General features: G+C 36.5%; 1 protein-coding gene across 1 annotated transcript; it reads left to right on the top strand.

The window, feature by feature from the left end:
• On the top strand, positions 1 to 22,909 carry cpx (synaptic transmission protein complexin). Its single transcript, XM_072304623.1, has 3 exons — positions 1 to 210; positions 9,293 to 9,425; positions 12,103 to 22,909. The coding sequence occupies exons 1-3, from the start codon at positions 16 to 18 to the stop codon at positions 12,174 to 12,176; spliced, it is 402 nt and encodes a 133-aa protein (XP_072160724.1). The 5' UTR covers positions 1 to 15; the 3' UTR covers positions 12,177 to 22,909.
• The last annotated feature ends 4,397 nt before the right edge of the window (positions 22,910 to 27,306 follow it).

Here is a 27,306-nt window from a genome sequence, read left to right as displayed (position 1 = left end):
TTCGATAACAAACTCATGGTGTGTCTGTGTGGTGTGATTGCAGGTGCCGTGGGCGGCGATGGAGGAGACGACGAAGGGGACAAAGAGAAAGAGGAGGAGGCCGAAAGAGAGCGGCAGGAGGCCATCCGAGAGGCCGAGGAAAGGCGGAAGGAGAAGCACCGGAAAATGGAGGAAGAGAGAGAAAAGATGAGACAGGAAATCAGAGATAAGGTAAATTTCATCTTCAAACAGAATCTCCTGCGCTTCCGACATCTCATTATTGTTTCCGAGCCCATCAGCTCCCGCCCTCTTCTTTCTGAACTCGCGGAATGGTCGAATATTCGATTATCGAATATTCGATATCCGAGGTATTAGCACCACGATAATTGCATCTTATCGAATGTTGGTGACAGTAATCGAATATTTGATTATTTTGCGATTAATATTCGAAAATTTGACAAAACTGTGGTTAGCAATTTTACTTGTTTTATTTTCAATTTACTTGTTCTTATATTAATACGAAAATGTCATACACACCGCTTGCAGTTGGTTCTTTACAACACTAAAGAGGATTGCATTTTGCAAAAAGGAACCACTAGTATTGCAATGATGCTAAGATTGTGCAACTTCATTTTATGCAATAAAATTGCGGAAATTGTGAAAAACTATGAAATTTAGATGGTAATTTTTGTCTTAAATTTACAGTGTATAGCGAGTAAAATAGAAAATATTAATGGATAATCGGGGTTTTCCTCCAAGACATAAGAAGTTGCACAATCTTAGCAACATTGCAATGCTAGTGGTTCCTTTTTGCAAAATGCAATCCAAGAGATGTTACCGTAAAAGTCTGAAAATCTTGTCAACAAAAATCGCTCCAATGAGAATCTTGTTTCCATGGAGTATGGTCTCTTTTTCCCTGGACGGTCGCGATTCTTGTTTTTTATTTAACGTTTACAATTTATGACCTGCATTAGTGTTTTATAATCAATTTATGTTATTGCCATCGCCACTAGTCTCTTTTTGACGACGTATTCTTCGTAATTTATGGCCTATTACTTTGCAGAATTACTTACCTGATACTTATCAGATCATCACTAAAACTGTGCTGGCTAGCTTTTTTGTCGGAGAAAAATTTCCTTTCCCTCCTTACATTCTCTAGTTTCTAAGGTTTGTTAGTTAATTGCTGTTGTAACGCCTAACGAGGTTACTTTTTTAATCAGTGTTGAAAAGAAGTTGTAGATTAACTTCAAAGATCTCTCTCACCCAAGATTTTAGCAAATTTACTAAATTAATTGAGGGAGCATGAATGTAATGATTTATTGGCAAAACTTCTTACATTAGTGCATTTTATTATATTTTATAAAATTATACATATTCATACATTTGAGTAAATCTCATATTCTATCAACAATGATACGCACAAAGAGTACCTTGGTAATAATACCTAGATGGCATGTACTTTCATTCTCATTCCTAGAGAGTCAAAAATCAAACCTAATTTAATGTGAAAATATTAATCGCAAATAAATTGTCGAATCTAACAGTTTTTCAAATTCCCATCAACTATGTCAAATTTCGAAAATTTACTTAGTAGTGCATACATGTCGATGGCCGAAGTGAGGAACTAACGTACCTCCGTTTGCGACGTTGCATATTTTCTTTTTTCTTTGGAAAACTATAGTTTACATGTTTCTCGAATACTCACCTTGATTTTATTTCTCTGTTAGCAGAATATTCTGGACACATTTCATGCTATATAGTTGACTTTTTGTTTCTCTTCCAAAAAATAAAACAGGATCGGAAATTTTGAAACACCGCAACGGAGATACGTGGTGCCACAATTCAGTCATCAATCGGATGAAGAACTCAAAATGAGTTCGTTCGGTCGTTTTTTATTCCTATATTTTTGAAAAGTGGAGGCTTCACTGACAATGAGTTCACAGGAATTTTCACTGATTTTTTGCATTAGTAGCTCACGATGAATGAGGTATATTTGTAAGACGGTTTCAACTCATGTGGACTTCAACGTAGACTATGAAATTTTCAGACATATCAAATACTAGTGATCCAGACACATGAAAATACAGGGGAGTTTTCCCAGCCCGCGTGGAGGGTGACGAAGCTGTTCCGAGTGTGACTAGCGAAACCTAATCAAGCTAGGAATAACGGTAACATCCCCAAGATTAAACGACATCGTCCCATTGGAAGGTTCGCTGAGTGTAATAGCCATTTAATGACTGCTATTCTGAGCCAATTAAGGGCCTTAATTGGGTAAACTCAGTTTCCTGTTATCAAGTTTCAATCAACTTTGAGTGTCATCGAGATGAGTTTTGAGCGCAAGAGGACCGGAGATACGTCAAATGTAAACACCGAACCCTCGAACTCCCCCCCCCCTCCGCTGTTGTAGAAGTGGACTCATAAAATCTGATTTTTAAGGCGGGAATTCACCCTCGTTATTTTCTGTCGTCAGGCCTGATAGACGATTAAATTCCGAACCAATTCCGATTAAAATGGACCCCTTGGTCCAAATTGGTCCAAAATGGATGGTCACCACGCAACATACTACTTTGGTCAAAATTCGACAGGCCGTCCAATTTTTATCAAACTGTAGCGCCACTTCGTATCATTTTTTGTCGGAGGAACATTTTTGCCAACCCTAGTAGCAGAACCATAGAAGGAAAAGATAAAGATTAAGTACGAAAGTAAATTTTTTTTTCATAATGCATGTACACGAAAGTGGTAAAAGTGAAAATTTGTATGTAACCATTATATAAAAAAGTCATAATTTTAGTGAGCTTTTCGCAAACATACTAAAACAAGCAGTGAACTCCAACACAATGTGTTGATAAGGCGCGTCATTAACTCACACATATCAACCCCTTTAGTTTTCATTTACAGAGATTTCAAAATAGGCAAGTAGCACAACAAGAGAATTCATACGATCCAACTCTTCAACGACGCACTTTGACGAGACCTTGTATTGTGAATGTAGAAAGCCATTCGAACGAGTTTAAGTTTTTTGATCTGCCCCCAGCAATATCTTATCAGATTCTTAAAGAAAAGTGCTACGGAATAATTTAAGCGAAGAAAGGAAAAATTCTGTCAAACTCCTGGAAGATACAGTCGATTTAAAGGTCTTTTTGGGGCTGAAATATCCAAATCACCGGTACCTATTATAAATCCCGATATATTATTGAAAAGAAATTGACTCGATATAAATGCAATTGCATTAAATATGTCTTATTGATTTTGTTATTTTAAACGTATTTCCATGCAAAGAAGTTCAACCATGTCTATGCTTTATTCATTCATGAATTGATAGTAAGCAATCTACATCCCGAAAATCTACCGATTTGCCGTAAAAAATTGCAGAAACTTGATATACTAGGTCGATGCACTCACTCGTTGAATTTACCAACCAATTTCGTGGGTGCAAATATATAAAAATCAATATGCTATAGTCATTTTGGGTGCATTTATTTTTCATGAAACAATAATAATTTCAATCCCGAAAAACCATCAATTTTCCGTATAAAATGGAAAAAATCGAGATGTGTCGACTCCCTGACGTGAAAATTAGATTCTACGTGTAAAAATACTTACACATGGATGTGCTGAACAGAAACCATGTGTGGACACAGTTAGGATACATAGCCCCAGAATACTTTTAAAGCGCCTTTACTTTCCAGAATCTTGACGGAATTTTTTTTTGGCTTAAACGACTCAAGTGACACTGTAGTTAAAAAATATTTAGAATTTTTGATTTTGACACCAAAAAAAAATGTTCGTTCAGGCACACCCTGTATTGTATGGAGTATTGCGCTGGTATTCAATCCTTGCCTTCAGATCAAAATTCTTACAAGGAAGCCCCTTGCAAGAGGCGAATTTTTTGTAATTTCTCCCAATTTTTTCTCCGTTATATAGTTGAATTGCTTGCCAAATTCTGAGGTCAATTATATTTAATTGTAATTTATACATTCCTTTTTTTCCCTTCATTTTATTTTTTGTATGGAGAAGTTTCGTTGATTTCTTCGGATTTCGAATACTGAAACTTCTCTTCTATTCGGCCGATTTTTATGAATGAGACCTCTTTCAATTCGTCTTTGAATGGAGAGTAAGGAAAAAATTGCTAAGTACTCGCGAAACAATTTTTTCGAAAATTTGATGGATCCCAGCGTGACGGTGAAATGGGTAATCGAGTGAAAGTAATTAGGTCTGACTGTGGCGAGGGCCGCGAGGGTCGCCTTTTGTTCTTCAGCTGAGAAGCGACGCGGCGAACCGAGCCAGGACCGGGACACTACCTGGGTTTTGTGCCTGCCTGTGCACTGTTTTGGCCTGATGGGGGAGTGAATTTCTGTATGGGCCACGGTTAGCACATGGGCTAATGAGTCTCGAGGCTCATCACAGATTGCACTTACCACTATCCTGCTGGCCCTGGCTATCAGAGCAAGGAGTACCAAATTTTGAAAAGGATAACAGTGGTGTGGAGATCTGTCAAAGCAACGTTATTAACGAAACGAAGGAGTAAAATTCTCATTCCTAGAGTGCCGTCCTGGTCAGCCATCCTCGAATCAGTTCGCTTGTTTCTGCTTATATATGCATATTTTAAATCAGCGCGCCCCATTCTAAGGTTTTTTTTAAAAAAAACCAAGTAACGTAGACTCTTGGTATTCACTGCACATAAACTAGGGAGCCCCAGAATGAGGAACAACTTTAAATCATAATTATTGGCGGATAAATAAACTTTTTACACGCTTTGGAAAATCTCAGAAGTTCGCGGTAGTCACTTTTCGGTAAGGAACTAAGGGACTCGGTTATTGTATCGAGTGGGGGGTCGAAACGATCGCAAAGGCGGTATACTACGTATACGCGCCAAAATCTTCTAATTCGCGAAAAGCTCACGAAAATGATGACCTTTTTTTATATAATCGTTACATAAAAATGTTCACTTTTAACACTTTCGCATGCATCCATTGTATGAAAAAATAAAAAAATTGTCTATAAAAAAAATTTCCTTATCTAGCTTTTATTATTTTTCATGCATTATGGCCAGTTCTGAACTTAGATTTGTTTTATATAAGCGGTACACATTTTTTATTTAAAACTACCATTTCGATAACAGATATGTTTTTTTATACTTTTTTTAAAAAAACAAAAATTTGCTTTGCTACTAGGGAAGTTTTCATCTGAGAATAAAGCGAAGTAACGATTTTAGGTCTATTGACTCCAGACACACAATCCTCATTTAAATAGGCTTTTTAAGCATCCATCGAGGCCTATCTGGTGAGCAGGGTCTCCTATGAAGAAAAAAGAGATCGTGGCTTTTCGTGTAAATTGTGCAATATCCCTGCTAGACACACGAAGTACAGAAGAATGGTCGATTTCTACAATCTTAAATCGCTGAAGATCAAGATCAGCACTTCAAACAAGTTTGAAATTCACTCCTTTAAAAAAAATTGCCTTGTACATATCACATACTTCTGAATCTACTGAGTCCGTGGACTTTTTCTCTTAATCGTTGGCAACAAAGTTTGCCATTCGAAGCTTTTCTTGTAAAGAAATGTAATAATCGTTACGGTAATAATAACTGTAATAACTGTTACTTATACAAATTGATTCATTCTGAAATCATGTGTCGGTAATTTCATTTTGTTGCGGTTTCTTTGATTTTCCTTACAAACTATTTGAAATTTTACATTTTTTTCACACAATTTTTTTTTTTTTTTTTTTTTTTTTTTTAAGTTTTATTGGCCAATTCAAATGTCATGTACCTAACTAAATGAGAAAATTAAATAATCTCTGACTGGCAAATTAATCCAATATCATAAGTTTAGCTAACATATCTTAATAGTAATATAATCACCTGCCACGCCGGCGCCGTTTGCTAAACCGCCTTCACTTCTGAAGGATACTTCACGCACATCCGTAAAGTTAAAATAGTTGTATTAGACCTATTGTCACAACACGTTGCTTTTCTAGTATTGCCAATATGTCAAACCGAGCAAGACTTATTGAAGCACATTTCGTATTTTTCGTTTCTCGGACGAGGGAACGTAACTCTATTCCTTGGTTGCAAAATTGACTGAAACAATTCGATTTTTTTACAAGAATGTATCTGTGCAGTTTTTATCCAATTTTTTTTTATTTTTTGCATGAAATCAGATGAAACATCAGTAAAATTTTCGGTTAGATATGCCCAAGATTCTACAGTTAAAATTGCAATTTGCGAGGGTAAATTTGGCAAACTTGGAATGTAGTTACGTCTCTTCATAAAGAAAACGTCGATTTTTCGCAATTCCTTTTTTTTTTTTTTTTTTTTTTTTTTTTTTTTTTTTACCATGCAAATTAAGTTTAACATTTAATTTATCAGTGAATGTAACGTTCGAAAGGATGCATTGCGCTCCTAGTCCTTTTATTGTTTTAAAGTTTCCACGAGAACTTTTCTCATTATACATTCTTGACCATCTTGGTTTGATATTGAAATGTGAAATCTGAATATTGGCTAGCGGCATATTTCTCGTGTGTTTCATGTTAGAAGGTCAGCTGCTCTTTAGGGTTTTAAGAGCTCCATATTTCGGCATGCCCGCACTCTCCCTATATGTATAGGCACCCAAGTCCCAATTAAGTAGAATTGACTATATATATAAATGAAATATTGAAATATTGATGTCAGGAACAGACAGGAAACTTGAATAAGCATGCGATAAATGGCTCTTGTGTAATTTTGGCAGCTGAATCCGAAAATCACCGTATTTTTTTTCCTGTTATTCAGTCTGCATAAACTGCCACGTGCGAAGCACGTAAGGGTCGCTAGTAGATAATAATTGGCTAAATATTAATCAAATGTATTCAGTTCATCCTCTTTATTTTACCTTCTATCAATTTGTAAAAAAATTAACTTAAACCTTAGAATGAGTATTCAGCCTCTACATACTACATACTTTTTGCTATCAAGGCTGTAGGAATAATTGGACGGAGTTAAGCAGAAAGGAACCAAGCCACATCGGAATAGAATCGAGAAAAAGAGGTTTAAAGTTTGGCTCCTGCATAAGACTCAATGTAAAAGATAAACTTCAAGTTCAATTTCTGCAAAATTTGCTCCAACAAAAACTTTGAATTTTTGGCGATAGATAGTAGAGCAGTGGTTAAGTTCAAAACCACTCATAACTGAATTTTTACCAAAATGTGGGTTGATTTCTTTCTGCTTAACTCAGTCTAATTTCAAGTTCTTTAAACTCCCTCGAACAAGAAGCAGACATTGGGCTAGCGACTCTCAAGAACTCCATTGACATCGGTATAACCAATGAACTCTGCCACGAAGGATCAAATTGACTCTAGTAGGGAGTCTTTTATTTTATATTGACTCCCTAATGGAGTCAGATTGACCCCGACTGGTACACTCAACCCAGCCGAAGACATCTCACCGCTCGCCGTGAACAAGTTTGATACCTCATCCGGACGCACGCACATACATACACCAGATACATTTTATTTTTATACAAGTCATTATAACATTTTTAATACCCAATACCTGATATGTTTGCAGATGAGGTAAGATAAGATCATTTACCGTGTAATCGCCTATTGCCGCCTTATAGCGCAAATGTCAATGGGTCAGTTGTGCTGGTCTCAGAATCGTCCTTTGGTTCTTGATTCTTGTCGATCTGCTGAAAATATTAAGATCCGTCCCAACAGCAACTTTCTAAGTTCAATATTGACCGAGATATCACGCTTTGAAAAATTCGGTATATGACGTCATCCACCACGGTAGTGACACCCTTAGTCTCTTCCACCTTGCTTTCATCCGAGTTACACATCGAGTAACCTATGCAAATGTGCGTTTCCCTGACTGATGAAAGCAAGGTGGAAGAAACCAAGAGTGTCACTACCGCGATGGATGACATCATAAACCGATTTTTTCGAAGCGCGATATCTCGGTTAATGTTGAACGTAGAAAGAGAATTACGCATTTTCCGCACAAAATTGCGGATTTTGACATTTCCGCACAAAGATTGTGATTGACGCTTTCGCACAAGTTACATGAAGTTACAAGAGTTGCTTTGCCATCTAATTCTAAAAAAACTTACGTTGTTATCTTTTGCAAAAAATGTAGCGATCCGCGATGAACAATAGGTTGGTGAAGTGTTTCCCTCTGATTCTTCTAAATTTTTTCATGTATGTAGATGAAGCTGCCGTGCTAAGGAAAAACGTCGTATGAACCTTCAGGCGTTACCAAATTTCCTCAGGCAAAACACTCATTTCTAGGAAAGTTTCTGAATATTTTTCTGCCAATTTTTTCAGATAATTTTGTTTGTAATTTTATCTAAAGTGTCTGAAAACTTCAAGGAAAAATATTCACAATTTTCCTCAAAAATAAACATTTTACCGTAGGAGATTTGGCGACTCTCGAATTTTCATACGGCGTTCTTCCTTAGCACGGCAGTAAGAGAGACACGATTCAGTTATCTACGCGGTGTTGCTAAATGGTGCAAAAAATAAAGTTTTCTTGACTGATTTTGTGCGGAAATGTCAACCCACCGTAGAAAGTTATTGGTTGGGCGGATCTTAATATTTTCAGCTGATCGCATGAAGCAAGCATCAAAACACGATTCTGAGACCAGCGCAACTGACCCATTATTACACATAGTTAAGACGTATTTTGTTCGACGCAACAATTGTTTTCTATCACCGATTTTGTGGTATTTTCATCACTTTTTCACAACCAATGAGAGCAGAGCAGCTAGAAGTGAGGTTAGAAATCCTGTTAACAAATGCACACAACAGTCGTAACAAGCTCCGAGGACGTTCTAACTGTCTCGAAACAATGTTGCGAAAACGTAGCCAAATTGTGCGACAAAATAAACGAATAAAAATAGGCCACGTCCCTTAACAGAAAGAACATTCGAACAAAATACGATAGATCGTCTTCGATACATCAAATAGGTGAGATTGTATGTATATCGATTGGTTCAACATGTAAACATAGCCTCAAAAGTCAATCGAGTAATCTGAGGAAACGGGGTTTTCTGTTAGATTTTTGAGTCTTATGAGTACTAAATGGCATCGCAAGGTGAAATAGTTTGGAATTTTCTCATTTTCAGCTTTTCCGACTGAAATCCTGAAAGTTTTGTTTGAGGTTATGTTCTATTGTTTTGAACCAAACGATACATCGAACCACTATCGAAAACGATCTATTGTTAGGAGATATCTCGAGTTGTTGCGTCGAACAAAATACGACTTTTTTACATCAACTGACTCGATTCCTTGTTATATTTCATGTAATGACTAAGACGGTTTTTTCCTCTTTTTTTAGTACAATATAAAGAAAAAAGAAGAAATTCAGGAACCTCAGCCGGAGGAACCTGATAATCCTTTGATGAGGAAGAAGAAGACGCCCGAGGAACTCGCACGGGAAGCTGAAGAAGCAGACCAAGATGAATTAACAAGTAAGAATTTATATAATTAATTTAAATTAATTAATTATTTTAATTAAGTAATTAATTTTAATGTGTCCGTATTATGTCCGTATTTCAAAATATAAACACATCATCGAAAAGTCCTACACCCCTAACTGGACAACTGAGTTATTCAAAATCGCTGAAGTACAAAAGACCGTACCAGTCACGTATAAGTTGAAAGACTTGAATGGAGTAGAGATTCGAGATGGGCTTTACACTGAAGAACCATCAAAGACGAAGTTTAAAGATACTCATTTGGTGGAAAAAATTCTCCCTCCAGGAAAATGTGCTTCAAAACGTAAATTATCAATCAGTGAATTGATTATTCCAACCATTTTTTTGTTGCATCTACTAACTTGAACAGATAACATTTAGGAGAAGAATCTAAGAAACAGCTCTTTTTATACTTTTTTTTCTCATTTTCAAATTGAAACATTACATGCTAAAAGCGAGTATTGCTCCAATTTCATTGCAAATGGGAAGGATGATGTAATATGATTGAAAACATAAGACCAGAGTATTCAGTGCACAAAAAAAAGAACATATTTATTCAGGAATAGTACAATTCGATAGACCTAAATTCGGATAATCTCCGACTATTCTAGAGAAAAACTAACTTATCACCCTCATATTTTTAAGAATATCTAAATGATGAAGCTGTAAGTACCAAGTAAGTACGCTGTAAGTAATAAGAACACGATAAAAGCGTGTGCTCTCTATCTCACTCATTCTTATCGACTCATCGATTAAATTGGAACAAAGACGAAGTCTGTCGAATACAGCAGATTGCATGACGATTTTACAATTTTCTTTTTCAATAATCAAAATCTTCGGGTGTTGAAAAGCTGACGAAAAACTACCTCGGAATTACCGATAGTGATATCCTCGATTGGAGTCCAGATATGCATCAAATGGTCTAGTTGGAATCCAGGAATTCGGTGTAGTATTAAAATGTAGAAAGTGAAAGGTTAATTAAGCACTAACTGACTTGAATACGCGTAGCACATAGTGAAAGTGATGTTGACTGGCTCGAGGCACACTGTGAGCAAATTATTTAAAAATTATCAGTCAGAATAAAGGTGGTGTCAGAGACTTAGTTTTATCAATTAACGAGCCGATAGAAGACATATTTTTCTTGCCAATTAATGAGATATTTCTCGAGTCAAATGTGAGGCGAGAAGATGCGCTGTCAGCGTTATCAGGGTTCGGTAACATTGTTTCTCCAACGTTTGCTGAGGAAGAGATTTTTTTGCTCCACGAGAAGAGTTCAACTGAGTACAGATGTATCTCATGAAATTTTTCAGGACTCTATGCCGCTATACAATGCGCATTCACACATCACATGACTTGGACGTATTTATATCAAACGGAATTATGTGCATTGTGACGTGAGCCCTGATATGCAAGTATTCTTATGGGTCTCAGGGCTCATGTCTTCATGCACATAGTTCCGTTTGATAGAAGTACGTCCAATTAGAAAAAGGGGGAACGTAGGCACGGCTGAAACCAATCTTAACTCTCAGTATAAAGGGACTCTACTGTTACCGAATATTTCGAAGATTTAGATTAGAGGCCTTCGAAGTTAAAGGCCAATGCCGAAAGATCGTGTCCCAAGAAACACGTTTTTGAAGTTCTCAGTATTCTTTTCCGATTCCTGCACTGGATAAAAACACATTGGATCTAGAGTTCAGACTCTTAAAAACATCGACAAGAAAACATGCTATTGATTCAATCGGATTTAAGCTTAAATCAAGAACCAAGCCTCTAAATTTGAGCGGATTTCCTTTTGATTTAAGCAAAAATCTGATTGAATCACGAGTATTTTTTCTTGTCAATGTTTTCAAGAGTCTGGACTCTAGATTCAATGTGTTTTTTTTTTCCAGTGTGAAAGCGAATCGTCTTCTTTCGTGCCAGCGGGCTGATTATTGAAATTGATATACAAAGATATAGATAAAGAAGACATAGGGAGTATGGAGAAATCCTATTGGTTGATTTGGGTGGCTCGTGTAGACTGAGGGGGGGGGGGAGGAATTATGAATTAACTGAGTATATCTATTACTTGCATTCTTCCCACGAGTCTCACAAGAAGCGTCACAGTATGATTCTCCTTCAATTGCCCGGGTGTGCAAGACCACCACCACGATGCACGAATAGTGGTATCATTATATTTAGTAGCACATGAAGGCATTTTGTAGCCCCGTTTGTTCTACGGAATTCGATCTCAAGATGATCATTGCCCAAAGCCGAAAGTGATTTAGTCCGGTCACTATTATTCCTTGATGCACTGAGATGTTTTGTATTCGAAGTATCAAAAATTCAAACGGATTGCGTCATTTAATACAAAAATGATGATAATTACATGATGATCATTTAATGATGATGAACTGTCGAGTTTCTTGTGGATTTCCGTTAGTTAGTCTATTATTATCTACCTTTATGTCCATTGTAACCGACCGCTTCCACCAATAGGATCCCTCCATATCCTTTTTGCCCTTATTGTCTGTAGTTCTGTCTATCAATTTCAAAAATCTGCCTACAAGGCACAAAGCAGTGTTTCTTTGCAGTCAAGTTTCCTTTAACCAAATATTTATTTTTGAGATAAATTAAGAGTCTTTCTGTTGCCAGAGTCTGAAAGTTGCAATAAATTGTGCTTTCTCTGTTCCAGAACTGAAGAATACGATAGAGACCCAAGTGAATGAAATTAAATCGCAGATCGAGAGTAAATGTACACTGCAATGAGCTTTTGGTTGGCGATAATTCATCAATAGCCTCCTCACGCGAGCAGCAAGCCGCAAAAGTGATCAAACATATTTTAGGGCAAACTTCCCACTTTGTGTGTCAGTGAGGACATTGAGTTATATATTTTAATGAAGACCGTTTAGATGTATTTAGTACAATTATAAAGTCATTTGTTCATTGAAAAACGTTATTTGTTCCGCGCCTTGAATTGAACGCATTTATACTAAAAGGAACTATGTTCCACGCAAACCTTATGCACATAGTTCCTTTTAGCATAAAAACGTACAATTGTTTTTATGTTCTTTTTTAGCACATGATAAATTTGATAAAATTGAGTTTTTTCCAAGCTTTTATTTCTATTAATTTTCGTCAAATCGCCATACAATTGAATGGTTGTTTATTCCTTAATTTTTTTTTTTTCGTGATTACTTTCATTTGTGGTTTTCACTCCTCAGCTTCTTCGTTTTTTTTTAAAACAATTTTTTTTTCGAAATATAATTATTTATTTCTGATTGAAATCCCTGTTTTTTTAAAGTTAAAACGTTCCCTCATAAACTGTTATTGGTATGTTATTGAATATTGAGGCATTTCATTATCCATTCCCTTTTTAATTTAATTTTATCAAAGCATTCCTGTGCGCCCAACACTGTTAACTGATCAAATTTGTTAATTACCGAATTAAATACCAATTATAAAAGTTTTTTTTCCATGTACATAGATTCAAAGGCAATGTTATTTAATTTATCAGAAAATTTTGTAGAAAAATTAAAGATTAAGTGAAAGAAAACGCTCGTTTAAACCACGTGCCATTATTGGTACGGAATGAAACGACCTATGCAATGATTTCGATTATCTTCAAAAATATGAGATCGATCTCCAATCCTCGAGCACGGTTTAGCACTGTGATTAAAACCAATAATCAAAATTACATTCGCTTGTCAGCTTAAGTATGAGTTTCTGATGGACTTTTGAAAACGTAAATTATATTTCAAATAAATGACTTTCATAACGAAGCTTTTTATACTTGCTCTATGCACCACTTGAAATATCTTCCTCCTTGCTCAAGAACGAAATCGCCCGAGCATTTTAAAATCTTAATTAGTGGGCAGAATTTAGATACATAGTGGACACCCTGAAGTACAAATTGTCATGATCAGGAATTCGTTTAGTTGGAACGCATACAAAACTTGTATTTATGTTAAAGAATGTCAAACAGTGACAATTTTTGTGTTGCGAAAGTTCCATGGAAAACTATGCTGTGCAAAGTCGAATCTTACTGATTTAAATCCCAGCACCTTTTAATTTGTAATTTTTCAAATCTTGGTCCCCCAAAACTGTTGTGAGTCTCACAAAAATTCAAAAGGAATCCTATTCTCACCAGCAGGAAGGTATTTTCTGAGGTTAAGGTTCAAGATACCTTCTCTAAGAGTGCAATGAAAATATTTTCTCTATGATGATACCCAGTGCTCAAATGAGTTTATAAATATTTTGTTTATTGTCAATCAAATGTGAAGTACGAAGCCAAATAGCAACTAATACGATCCATCAGGGTTAAAAATGATGTTCTGATTTTTGAAGAGCTCTTTGGGTGACAATCGATCAGTTTGTGAGCGATGAGTTTGATATTACATGCAGTCCGTCTGTCTGCCTCTCTCTGTCGATGATTGATCTAATTTTTTTCCTGAGAAGTCTCATTAAAATCACCTGATTTTGAACGTGAATCTCAACTGAGTTCAACGAACAATAAATACTACAGCTGCAGCCGTGTGACAGCAAGTGATCATCAAAATCTCGATCGTCTCACCGCTGATCAATAAATTGATTGAATGGTTTATACTTGGAAATGAAATATTTGAGGCGTGTCAACAGTTGTGAGGTGCGCAGAAGCCATGAGATATTTCTTTTTGATTCTAAATACCCTCCAGTTTGTTGATTTCAAAATCATTATTTTGCATTCGTGTAGCGACTATATTTAGAGACTGCAGTGTGAAAATGCTTTGTAAAACTTAAGACTAAAAAGGAGGAAATTCAAAGTTAATTTTATCTGAAGATGTAGTTCTAGGTGTGTAAATTCACTAATACCCAACAAATAACTTGTTAATGTAAACACGTTGTCATGTACATTGATTTGTTTTCAACTCGTTTTAAATCGTTTCTAAATTTTACGTATTTTAAAGCTCCCAAATGCATTGTTGCTTAGATTATTTAGTTTATTGAAAGCATTAAAACTATTGCAACATATTTTTCAGATATTATATTTACTATTTAACGTACTATACTATAATTGCAATTTGTGTATCATAGAACTTGCACTGCACCCGATATTGTTAGCTATTTTGTAGGTAGTTATATCGACTAATTATTTTACTATCTGCATTGTTAGTTGCGTTTTAAAGTCTTATTTATTTTTCTTTTTTATTATTGTACATATTTTGAAGTCTGAATGCCTTCGATTTTTAAGATACCAAGATATTTGAGGTAATGAAAAGTTAAGAATTTTGCCCAGACATATTAAGTACTCATGTTGATGCGATACATAATTTATCTGGGATTCCGTATCGATTCAAGTTGCACATGATGGGGTCTTGTTCTATAATTTGCAATAGGATGTAATTAATTGTGATTATACTTCTATGTTCTTTTCATGAATTTCCCCTAATTATTATCAGAATCCCAGAGAGAGCAGATATCAAACGTGACTTTCGAGAGTATCAGAGCGTGTGTACCTTAGAGTACCTTAGACGTCATGAAACCTACTCAACCTATGTAAAACCATTACGTGAAAGGCTATAGATGTACGCAAGTCGCTGTTCTTGAGTGTGATAATTATTTACAACATTTAATCGACACGCTAAAATATTACACGCTTTCCTCTGATAAAACTGTCTGAATGTTGGCGAGTTTCTTTATATTTACAATTAAAAACAAGGACAGTGATGAGAATCATCAAATACGCTGCCAAATTACATGCTTTCAACCGATCGAATAAGGACGAGTCTAAATGGACTGTATTTTGCAATTTGGAACTAAACATTCTGGCTCCTCTGGAAACACACTTATGTGCATAGGGAAACTAATAGCACATACGTTGTTTTTAAACCGGGCTAGAATTTATAGTTCCAAATTGCAAAATGCAGTCCAAATTTGACTGTCACATAATACCGTGCGCAGGAATAACGCCGTGTGATCATTCCAATGTTCTCACATTTCCAGTAAAGAAAACTATATGTATTTTTTGAGGAACGCCATTTTTGTTTTCCTTGAAATTTCAAGGTAATTTAGATCAAATTGCCAATAAAATTCTGTAAAAAATTTGAAGAAAAATATTCGCAGGTTTTCTGGAAAATGCATCTTTTACCATGGAAAATGTATCTATTATCAAGGAAAATTTGGCAACGCATGAAGGTTCACACAGCGTTTTTCCTGAACACGCAGTATTGCCCTTACACAAGAGAAGAAATAACTTTAAATACGATATTTTTCAAACCATAAATTAATGAAGGAAGTAAATATCACTCTTACCTTTGTCTATTTCGACAACAAATTTACTCTGCCCATCGGTAATTTAAAAACAAAGCCTCCTTTCCTTCAAATTCTTGGATTGGTGTCCTTCAAATTTTTCAATGCAGGTGCTCACTGCCAGTGGCGAGGCGTCAATGATCGATAACCGATATTTCTCCATTTGAAGCTACGGTAAAAAATCGATTGTTAAGGTGTTCGTTGCGAACACCCTATTTATCGATCTTTTTCCATAGGTTCAAATGGCCGATGAATCGATTTATCGTCAAGCACGCCACGCCACTGCTCACTGCCTTCTAGAATCACGGTTGGGCGTTCTTTGTGGGAGCGTGTAAGAAAAAAATCTCATTCCAAATCCTCTGAAAATGGACGGTAAATATGTAGGCTTCAGATCTTTTTTTAGAAGTTAGATTCAGATAGAAATTATGATACATCCGACATATTTTTTTTAGTGTGTATAATGCTCAAATAGTGTAATTGAAAATGATAAGTAGAGATTTACTTAATTGCTCCTTTTCAGTGGCGTGGCTTGAATGATCGATTATCGATTTTTCCCCATTTGAATCGGTGGTAAAGAATCGATTGTCAAGGTGTTCGCTGCGAACACCCTGTTAATCGATCCTTTTCCATAGGTTTTAATGACGGATCAATCGATATATCGCAAGGCACGCCACGCTACTGATCCTTTTTTGGATACCTAATTGTTCAAGTGCAATGGCTCACTCACCCGTGAAGGCTTCAAATGTTCTCGGTGCTTTTCAACCGGAATCAACATAACTTTACCAGATGTTCCCTAATTGGACTAAAATTTGCAATGAGGAGCCACTTTCCATAAAAACACCTATCTGCATAAGAAAACCCATGGAATATTCGTTGTTTCTAAAATCAGCCAGAAATAGCGGTTCCTTATTGCAAAAAGAAGTTCAATTTATTCTCTTGTTTTTTTCTTAACAGTAAAGTAGGCAACACTCAAGCTTGAAATTTTGTATCATCTTCTTAATATGGAGAAAATTCATAGATGGTTTCAAGGTGGTGCGTTGATTGATTTTCTGTTGAAAAATGTAATGCGAGAATAGATCAGGCAAGTGAAATTCAAGCAAACTGACCACTCTTTATCGACGGCAGCGTCATTTCTATGGGAAGTACAGAAATTTTTCCTCCCTCTGACAAAACAAGAACTGACGTCAATAATTTTAATAAGCCGTTTGAAATTAAGTAAATATTTCGAGAAGTCAGTCACACTGCCTCCTAAAAATTTGTGTAAATCTTAAAAAGTTGTTCAGGGGTATGTGTCGGTGAGAACTAAACTGTTCGCTCGTATCAACTACACGCGCATCCAGACCGAATTTGCGCGATTTACTATCCAGAATGCTGGATAGTACAGCATGCATTCCATATTAAGTTTTGCTTGCTTTTTGCCTACATATAAAGGACTATATTCTCCAATTAGGAACTATAATTTCTGGCTCAGTTGAAAAACAACGCATGAACCATTAGTTTCTATATGCAAATAGGTTTTTTTTTACAGATGAGTCATAAATTATAGTTCAGAATAGAAAAATGTGGTCCAAATAGCTCGTATCATCTGATGGAACTCTTCCGGTTCTCGTCGTGAAATCGAAATGTTATATACACTCGCTCTCTCGTCCTCAAAGACGAAAATTGGCCCGGCCAGCAAACGAAGCCTTCACAATCGCTTTTTATTTTCATCCTAAATCCTCTTCATTCGCTTGTATCAGGTTGTGCGTGTATTCCATTTTTTACCCGAATGTAGCAATCCATGAAGTAACAAAATATGCTGGAAACGAGTTCTCAAATTCACCAGACATCAAACGAATCTTCACCGCACTGGAAAAAAAATTCGCTTGGATCTAGTGTCCAGACTCTTAGTAATATTGACAAGAAAAATACTCCTGATTCAATCCGACTTTTCCTTGAATCGAGGAGACAAGCTTCTTGATTTAGGCGGATTTCCTTTTGATTCAAGCGAAAATTCTGATTGAATCAAGAGTATTTTTTCTTGTCAACGTTTTTAAGAGTCTAGATCCAAGTGACTTTCTTTCCCGTGCGCCGTTACACGCACCATTTTCTGCTTACAATCGTTTATTATGGTGAATCGGTTGAGTGTATTTTGTATTAAATGCCGCCCACTTCCGTTTTAGTGTTACGACGGAGGAAGGGCATCACCATCGGGTACATTTCTTCTGAAAAAGGTAAACGCTTGAAAACCCGAGCGTGTAACTGGTCCTGAAACCATGTCTTAAAAATCCATTTCTTTTCGAATATCATTTAAATGAGGCACTCGGGTCACCCAATGAACTCTGGTAAATTTTGAGCTCAGAACACGAGTAAAGCTGCTCTAAAAATTTTTTGGCTCACACGACAACATTGCCATTCCGGAATGTTTTTACCGTAGATTGTTACCTACCTACTTTTATGTCATACATCACAACTTGGATCTAGGAGCGATCTCTTTACTTTGCTCAAGAGAAAAGAAGTATTTTAGTTTTATTCTTTCATTGCAACCTATAACCCTTGCCATACCATTTTTAGGTGAAGGTATTTAACTACATGGTTTATTCTGCTTCAATGTATGCATAATGTTCTGTGCAATGTGAGCCAGTTCTAAAACAAGTCGCTAACATTCGTGTCCCATTAAACTACACGCAATGAACAGTCAACTCAAGTGGTGATTCGGGTCATGCATGAAATACACGCACAATGACGAATAAAACCCTTTCAACTTTCCAATTTGCTCCCTTGTTTTTACCTTTCAATTTTGTTGATTATTATTCACCGAGGCTCTTATTCATTTTGAGAGTTAGTTTGTTTTATTTAAATTTAAAAAGTCAAAAGAATTGTGATATCAAACACGCATTTTTCTGTGTTTCATCTCAATTTTTCTATACTTAGTGTTTTAGTTGCATGATAAAACTCACTGAATGTGTATTTATTCAGTTGCTTAGACAATTAGTAGCCATACTTATTCAAATAGCCCTATTTTAACAGTTGGTTCGATTCAATCGGATAATATATGTACATAAATGGATAAATTAGCCATTTTTTCCTTTTTTGTCTTAACTTCAGTATGCTGATCGAAATCACAAGAAATTAAAGGCATTTCACCGTAATCGCAATTAAATTTTGTACCTCTCAAACAAAAAGTTTAGGTATGTTTTTAAAAACAATGCAAACTCTCTAATTATTTTTGTAAATGTTTAACTTTTCAAAATGGAGTGTTATCGCGTTTGCATCCCGCCAAAATTTGTATCCTTGAAAAGGGTGAAAAACTTCATCACCGGTCAAATTATACAACGGAAAATCGGTCGTAATTCGCTTCGGCAAGTTTTTGTCCGTTTCGAATTAAGTTCGTGGTTAGGATGAGTAAATAGGAAGGTTCCACAGGATTCAAATCATAGACCCTTAGAAATTTGTATCAGCTCCTCTCCTTTAGATACTGTTCTGAAACAAAATTTCCATGCGCAAAATTATCACAAAAATCCTGTCAAAGCTTACAATCCCTTCTGCAAGTAACGGAGTTTTCAAAACTCCCAAATATCCAAGTGCCTTATTATAAATTTACTCACTTTCTCAAGTGAATAAGAACTTCCCTAGTGTGGCAACTTTCTGCTGGTCGATTTTTGCTTGCCTCTTTGTCCTGAAGAATAAACAAAAAACAAAATAAAACGTGAATTAAACATTAAAAGACTCATCCTCTAGCATGCGTGGTAAAATATTAAGTTCACAGATGATAAAATGCAAGTTTTGAGAGTCTCCGATCACATGCTTAAACTAACCCTCAACCAGGAAATCCATGAGAAAGGAATAAAATTCAAAGCATTTAAATACTTGTAAGTTCAATTGTCCCAATTTGTTTGATCAAGAGTGTTTAGGCCAAGCGCGTGTCAAATAACTTTTATGTGATCAAGAGAATGTAATGTATTCATAAACGATTTCACACTCAAATGTACTCTCATATTATGAATGTACCGTTTCTGATGTGTCCTCAACTCCTCCCTACGTACCTGCACCTTTTAATACGTCTTTTAATCTTCTTGTCTCTCTCTTCTCTGTTTTAGCCTTTCACTTGTTTTATCAAAACTCATATTGTCCCTAAAAGCTCAGCGAGATATTGTAATTCATCAATTGTTACCTATGAAAAGTAATTGAATAATTGCATCTTCATCTTTCGAGAATCAGTTTCAACATGAACCATCGTTGAGAACAATTATTAAGTACACCACCAAGTGTGCGAAATTCCAAGTCAAAGTTTCTCACACTTTTTGCTCAGTTTTTCAAAAATGGTCAGGATTTCCTGTTTTCGACGGTTTGATACCGTGGCTTTCTTCTCAAGAAAATTTTCCCACGCTGTCTCACCTATAAAAGATGCAGGAAAAATTGGACACATACACACTCGCAAATACCTACACGTAAACTTTAGATACAAAGAAACAACATGAATTGTAAATGAGTATGCTGTGTCTCTATTATTGTCTCGTGAGCTTCGAAATAGTTCTTATAAAGTTTTTCTAGGTACGGAGGTGTTATCATTACAGATTTTCAGTATTTAAATCATTCAAAGATCAACAGAAATCTGTCAATTCCTCATTTATTAAATATCAGCATCTCCATAAACTCACACATTGAATCAATGAACTCTCTTCCGTTCGATAACCTTTCAAGAATCAATATTGAATTCGTCGTATTCGGAAGTACTTTCGATGAATCGTAAAAATTTAATTTCCCCTCTGTGAAATCTTGAGTGAAAAAAGGAAATTCATTTGCGATTGAAGAAAGTATCCTGAGTACGAAAAAAGAAAAGTCGTTAAAGTATTAAATGCAGGTGGTTCATTCTTTGATATTTTCTCATGAAAGTTTGCTGGAGCAAGTTACCTGATAATTTAAAGCAATACATTTTTCCTGTCAATATACCTAGGTAAATGTCATCATAAAACGAGTTAAATCTGATCTCTTTCTTCTTCTCTTCTTCTCTTCTTCTCTTCTCCTCTTCTCCTCTTCTCCTCTTCTCCTCTTCTCCTCTTCTTCTGTTCTTCTCTTCTCCTCTTCTCCTCTTCTCCTCTTCTCCTCTTCTTCTCTTCTTCTCTTCTCCTCTTCTTCTCTTCTTCTCTTCTCCTCTTCTTCTCTTCTTCTCTTCTCCTCTTCTTTTTCCCTCTCATGTCACCTTTTCATCACCATCCTTCTCGAACACTCCCTAATTTTTCATGTCTATCGCAAAATATTACAAACCCCTCGCCTATGTCTGTTCTCTTCTCTCTTCATATTCCTTCTCTTCGGCATCTATCACGTCTTCCCTGCTATCTATTTCAACGAGACGTTTATATTTTCTATCTTTCTATGTACATCTGTGCTTTTTTTCAGAATTCAGTGTCTATCTCCTATTTCACCTGTTGGGTAAGATGGTTTTACCATCAATATTTTTCAAAACTTAGCCCCGATACACGGGTCTATTCTTTTAATATGTTGATGCTCCATCTATGAGCTTTCTAACAGACTTGTTCCTTCCCCAATTCGTCCAATACATCCTCTTCTTTTCTGTGCCCCTCTTATCCACCTCTCTTTTTCCTTCTTTTCATCATCTCGATTGTCCTTTCTGTTTCTTTTTACTCCTCGGATTACGACCTCCGCTGCTTCCTATACATTCTATCGCCAGTATCTCCTCTATCAATCTTTTCTTTTAGGCGTCTTCTGACTCAGTCTTTTCACCCATCTCATCACCTTTTTTTCACCCAGTCACAACTGCCATGGTGGGGAAAAAGGGTAAATGAACTTTTGGGCGTTGCCAAATTTCTCTCAATAAAATTCTAATTTTCTAAAAAAATTTGACCCTCGAGTTTTCCAGAGAATTTCCTTTAAAACGTACTTCGGTGTTCGTGAAGTTATCGAGGGAATATATTCATATTTACACCCAAAGATAGATGTTTTATTGAGAAAAATTCGGCAATTTTTGAATGTTCATATTGCGTTTTTTCTCAGCATGTCAGCCAAGCAATAGGATCGACACTATCCAACGGATAAAGTGCGTTTCATTACGTAAAATCGTATATTCGTTCGTGTTCAAGATAAGCACTTCTCACATGTGGTCAAAGTAAATTCCTCTCCTCCCAACAATAGAGCTCTGGTTTATCCTTCATTTCATATCGACATCACGGTAATGTTTCCAAGTATAAACCTCTATTACATACGTCTTGCAGAGAGATATTATTTTTAAACTTCATCTGAGCTATAGTCTGTAAATCCTTCTGGCCGTTTCACCAGTTGCTTTCGTTTCTTCCTGTGAGTTAATATTTACACTCAAAAGCGTGGAAAAACTCGCACTGTTAAAAATCTGCGAATGAATTTGGGAGTGTAATCTACTCCAGTCTTACTTTCCCTCCCAGAAAACCCGGATGGTGTAAATGCATCTGGTGAGGTAAGCCCCTCTTAAATTTATAGTCCGGGTAAATGATGAAGTAACGACAAACGAGCTAGTGAAAATATCTACATTCGTGAAATGTTTGCCTATCTTTTGAATAACTGTTAACTGACAAATTTTGCTCACTCTTATGCTTAGCTCATTTTTTTTCCTTTTCAAATTGCAACCGGCTGAAAAATACCGCTTTACACTAACCGGATGGAATTGTTTGTACAGTGTTTTGCAACATTTCGCAATCATAATTTTACAATAATCCAGCTTATACGAGGGGATCGATCAAAAGTAAAAGCCAAAATTATTTCTATGAATTTAATCGGTTTGCATGAACCTCAAACTAACATAAAACCTTAACAACATTTCAAATTCGATTTTTCTTTAAAAAAATAAGAAAGAACACTCAATCTTTTCCTTTTTTTCTCTTTGCATAACTTTTACGTGCTCTATTACCTGCTGTTCTGATTCCAATGCCCCGTGAAAAAAACATTATTTTTAACACAGAAATAGTTTTAACATTGAATAGTAAGTAGGGGTTTTGAAAGTTAGAAGTTTTATTTCAAAAACCATCCTCATACCGGAATGGAAAATGTATAATTACCAAAAATTAGGGAAAATGTGTACTTATTATGTGGTTTGTAACTAGTTGTAGATTTACCTTTCTAGTTGCGCAATAACTTAACTTGTAGGTACATTGAAAGTATTTGAATGCATACAAATTTATAAAACGATTTTTAGAAGAACCTGTTGGTATATTTAAATAAACATTATTGTTGAGTATTTTCAATCGTTTTACTTCTTTTGATTCTCAATGAACTCATCGTGTGCTTCGAATAAGTGAACTCGACATTGCCACGCTTATACTGCCGTGCTAAGGAAAAACGCCGTATGAACCCTCAGGCGTTGCCAAATTTTCTTTGATAAAACGCGAAATCCCCGCTAAGCCTATGACTATCTTCTTTCCAATTTTTCAGATAATTTTGTTCGCAATTTCACCCGAAGTCCCTGAAAATTTCGAGGAAAAATATTCAAATCTTTTTTCAAAAATAAATATTTTATCGAAGGAAATTTGGCAACTCTCGAATGTTCATACGGCGTTTTTACTTAGCATAGCAATATAGCTCACAGTAGCTCACAGTGGCGTGGCAGGACGAAAATAAAAGGGGATGCTGTCGTCTCGATCTAGTTCTTTTTTTTTTTTTTTTGGAACTTTTTATCGTCTTATTTAGTCGTCGTCTTTTATCGTCCAAAGGCTTCTCCTTGTCTACTGGCAACACAGTTACTGAATTAAAAATATCGAGAACGAGAAATCTATATGAGTTTCGAAAAAAAAACCACCTCCGTTGAAAAATTATCCGTAGGACATTATTACGGGTAAAATTCCAAAAACGCGAACTCTACAAGCGCGAATGAAGATAATTCTAGCTGGAGCGCAATTCAGCTATGCATTCACAACTGCAAAAATGTCAGAGGAAACGGAAAAGGCCAGCGTGCATGAAGGCTATTTCAATTGTAATCTTCCGTCACATTCTCACGGCGCAATGATACAACTATTTGAACTCTCCGGAATGCGTGAGGTATGACGCCGCATTTGAAGGCGTTTTCAAAACAGCCAAGTTCCTATACCCGGATTATCGTTTTGCATAGTTCATATTATTTTGTTATATTCCGCACCACTTGTTTATTCTTAATCCTCGTATAAAAACCACCCATTTGCTAAATAAAATTGAGGAGCTTTCCGGAAAAAGGCACATACCGAAAAAACAAGTTGTGAGAAAAACTCATTTGATGTTTTCATTCCTACTTTCTTGGCACTGATGATGACATACATTGGAACTGGGGCACTCATATCAACGTTCATACACCCTAGAATGAATAACGACAATTAGTAAAACTTTCACTTCTTTCCCTGTTGTGGGAGAAATTTTTTAAAATTTTCCGTTATGAGCCCTTTTTCCGGAAATGGACCGGTGGTTATAGGTTTGGCTTTCAAAGCTAAATTTTTAAGATTTTAACGAGTTTCTAAATGAACATAAATCATAATTTCGATCGCGAACGTGCAAGTGGATCATTTTCGATCATTGTAATAAAAAATACAGCAAAACACGCGAAAAAGTCGAAAAATTCAAACCCACAAGAAACCATTAAAAATTGAATCACTAATAATTACAAAATTTCACGTGTCGCCGGTGCAACACGTAGACAATCACTGCAACCCGATGATATTGCATTCATTAGTAGAATCAGTGCGATTCATCTGTAGTGAGGGATCCTTACTTATATCAGTACCCATCACCTGCCTGCCTGCCTGCGCCCTGCGCGCTATCTCCTCAACGTCGCGTCGCGACGACCGAACCCAGGGGCAAATAGATGAAATACGCCTGACTTAGCCTCACAAAACTTGGTCTCCTAGCTCCAAAAATCGATCAATTAAGCTGAAACTCGGGACATTGGTTTATTAGGATGCGAGGAATCCGTTTCTGCCATTTCCGGAAAAAGGGCACATACGCGTATGTGCCCCTTTTCCGGAATGCTCCTCGATTGGATGTGAAGACATTTTCCTACCAAGCGTTTGGTCCTGCCACGCCGTTTTCTGAACTGATCAAAAGTTGATGTATAATTCTGACTTGATTTCTTTTTAACCTTTAAACAAACATGTGATGATACGCTCCCAAAATTTTTTTCTGAAAATGTTCCCAGGTCAAAAAGTGCAGGGTCAAAGCCCATATTTTAAAAGGTCAACGTTGTAATACATTTAAAGAATGGACCAGTTGCGCTAGTAGGTAATAGAATCGTTTTTTAATGTTTGATTCTTGTAGATTAGCTGAAAATAAGAAGATCTGTCCAAAACAGTAACTTTTTACGTTGAATATTAACCGAGATATCGTCCTTTAAAAACACGGGTTTTTAACGTCATCCACCGCAGTAGTGCATAATATGGTATTTAATTTACTACCGCGGTGGATGACGTCATAAACGAGCTTTTCAAGGCCTGATTTCTCGTATAACTTCCCACGTGGAAAGTTGCTGTTTGGACAGATCTTATTCTTTTTAGTTGATCTGCAAGAATAAACCATTAAAACACGATTCTGCGACCAGCCCAACTGACCCAAGCATTTTTCGGATAGCTTAGAATGTTAGGATAAAAATCAGAAATAGTTACTTCATCGGTGCAAAGGCGCCTGGGCAGCAGTAACTTTGTTCAATGCCGTAACTGCGACAGTATAGGTTCAATGCCAAGGAAATGCGACTTCTCAACGACTTGAGCGCGCACCGTGGTATACGCGCAACGCATGCAGTATCTTGCAGAGTTGTAAGGCGCCACTATGCCTTGCGCGCACCGTGCTGTAAACGCGCAAAGCAATCAATGCATGAAGTATCCTTATTCGGTCTTGAAAGGCGCTTCTATGCTTTTCACGCAGCGCGCGCCAGTTTCCCCCGCGAAAAAACGTAACTACATTTCGGTGTTGCCAAATTTCCTTTCGCAAATTGTACATTAATCAGGACAATCTTGGGTTTTTCTAACTGAAAATTTTACTGATTTTTCCTCAGATTTCGCGCAAAATTTTGAAAAACTTTAGATAAAAACCGCACGGGTACATTATTGTAAAATGAATCAATTGTTTGAGTCAATTTGGCAACCTCAGATTGGAGTTACGTTCCTTCGTCCAGGAGACGACCATATTACCAATACATTTTTTTATAATTTTCTGATACGGTCTGATATTTAGAAGAATTTTGTGAGGTTTAGAATGGATTTTAGACCGAACCAAAGCGACAATTGAATACATTTCGCGATTAGGAACTATAATCCCTGGCTCTAGTTAGAATCAACTTATGTACCATTAGGTTCCTTATGCACATGAGTTTTTTTACAGATAAGCCAGAAATTATAGTTCCGAATTGCAAAGTACACTCCTATTCATCCTACTCATAGCAAAACTCAGGGATGCCGCAGAAGTCAGTGCCGCCTAAATTGTATTACTCGAATTTCCTTCAAAATTCGGCTCATCTAATTTTAATAAACTGACTGCTTTTACAGGGAAATTCGTCTTATTTCAAAGGAAAAACGGAGAAGAAGAGATTCCCGATTTCTGGAACAGAGTTCCTGATTTTCCCAGAATTTTTCATGCCCTGAAAAATTCTATAATTCCCAGTCGAGCCATTTTTTAAAACATCCTCATATAAAAATTACCCTTTTGCTTAATACAATCCTAACTTGAACTCACATTAACTACACTTTTACGACTACAAAAATGACACAGAAAACCTGAATAGGCCAGCCTGGAGGCTGCTTCAATGTTCATTCTTCATATTCCGTTGCGTTAATAAGGCGCAATGATACGACTATTCGTACTCTCCGGAATGCGGGAGGTATCACGCCACAATTGAAGGCGTTTGCAAATCTGTCAAGTTTCGATATCGCGACAGTCAGTCGTGACGCATCTAGTTCGGAGCACAGGATCGATGGAATAACGGATCTTAAGAAGAACTTAAGGTGATTCGATGGACGCCATATTTTGTGTCAGAACGGCATGCGAGATATCGCATCAATTCACACATGCAAAAACTCCATTGAGAAGAGAAAGTGTGCTCCAGAGCTCATTTTTCCACATGGAAATTCTCAGAGATCGGTTCAGGCGAAATAACTACGCAATTTCGATTTTGTTTTTAACTTTGACTCTGCTCTCTTTTTTGTGCTATCTTTTAAATATTACTAGCATTCAGATAATAATTACTTAAACATCATCTATTGAAAGAAGAGAAGGGACGAGACGAGAGAGCCACTCTCGGTGGCGAGGCGTGAATAATCGATATTCCTCCATTTGAAGCCATGGTAAAGAATCGATTATTGAGGTGTTCGTTGTTCGTTGCGGACACCCTGTTTATCGATCCTTATCCAAAGGTTTAAAAGGCAGATCAATTTATTCAGGGAAAGCACACTTTCTCTTCTCAATGGAGATTTTGCATGTGTGAATTGATGCGATATCTCGCATGCCGTTCTGACACAAAATATGGCGCCCATCGAATCACCTTAACTCTTAAGATCCGTTATTCCATCGATCTTGTGCTCCGAACAAGATGCGTCACGACTGACTGTCGCGATATCGAAACTTGACAGATTTGCAAACGCCTTCAATTGTGGCGTGATACCTCCCGCATTCCGGAGAGTACGAATATTTG

Source organism: Bemisia tabaci, chromosome 9 (genome assembly GCF_918797505.1).
Source record: "Bemisia tabaci chromosome 9, PGI_BMITA_v3".
Classification (NCBI taxonomy): Eukaryota; Metazoa; Arthropoda; class Insecta; order Hemiptera; family Aleyrodidae; genus Bemisia; species Bemisia tabaci.
This window is presented reverse-complemented; position numbering and strand designations above follow the sequence as displayed.

Coding starts and splice junctions, on each gene's coding strand:
- cpx (XM_072304623.1), top strand. CDS start 16: ATGGTGTGTCTGTGTGGTGTGATTGCAGGTGCCGTGGGCGGCGATGGA. Junction 211..9,292: donor GACAGGAAATCAGAGATAAG/GTAAATTTCATC, acceptor CTCTTTTTTTAG/TACAATATAAAGAAAAAAGA. Junction 9,426..12,102: donor AGACCAAGATGAATTAACAA/GTAAGAATTTAT, acceptor TCTCTGTTCCAG/AACTGAAGAATACGATAGAG.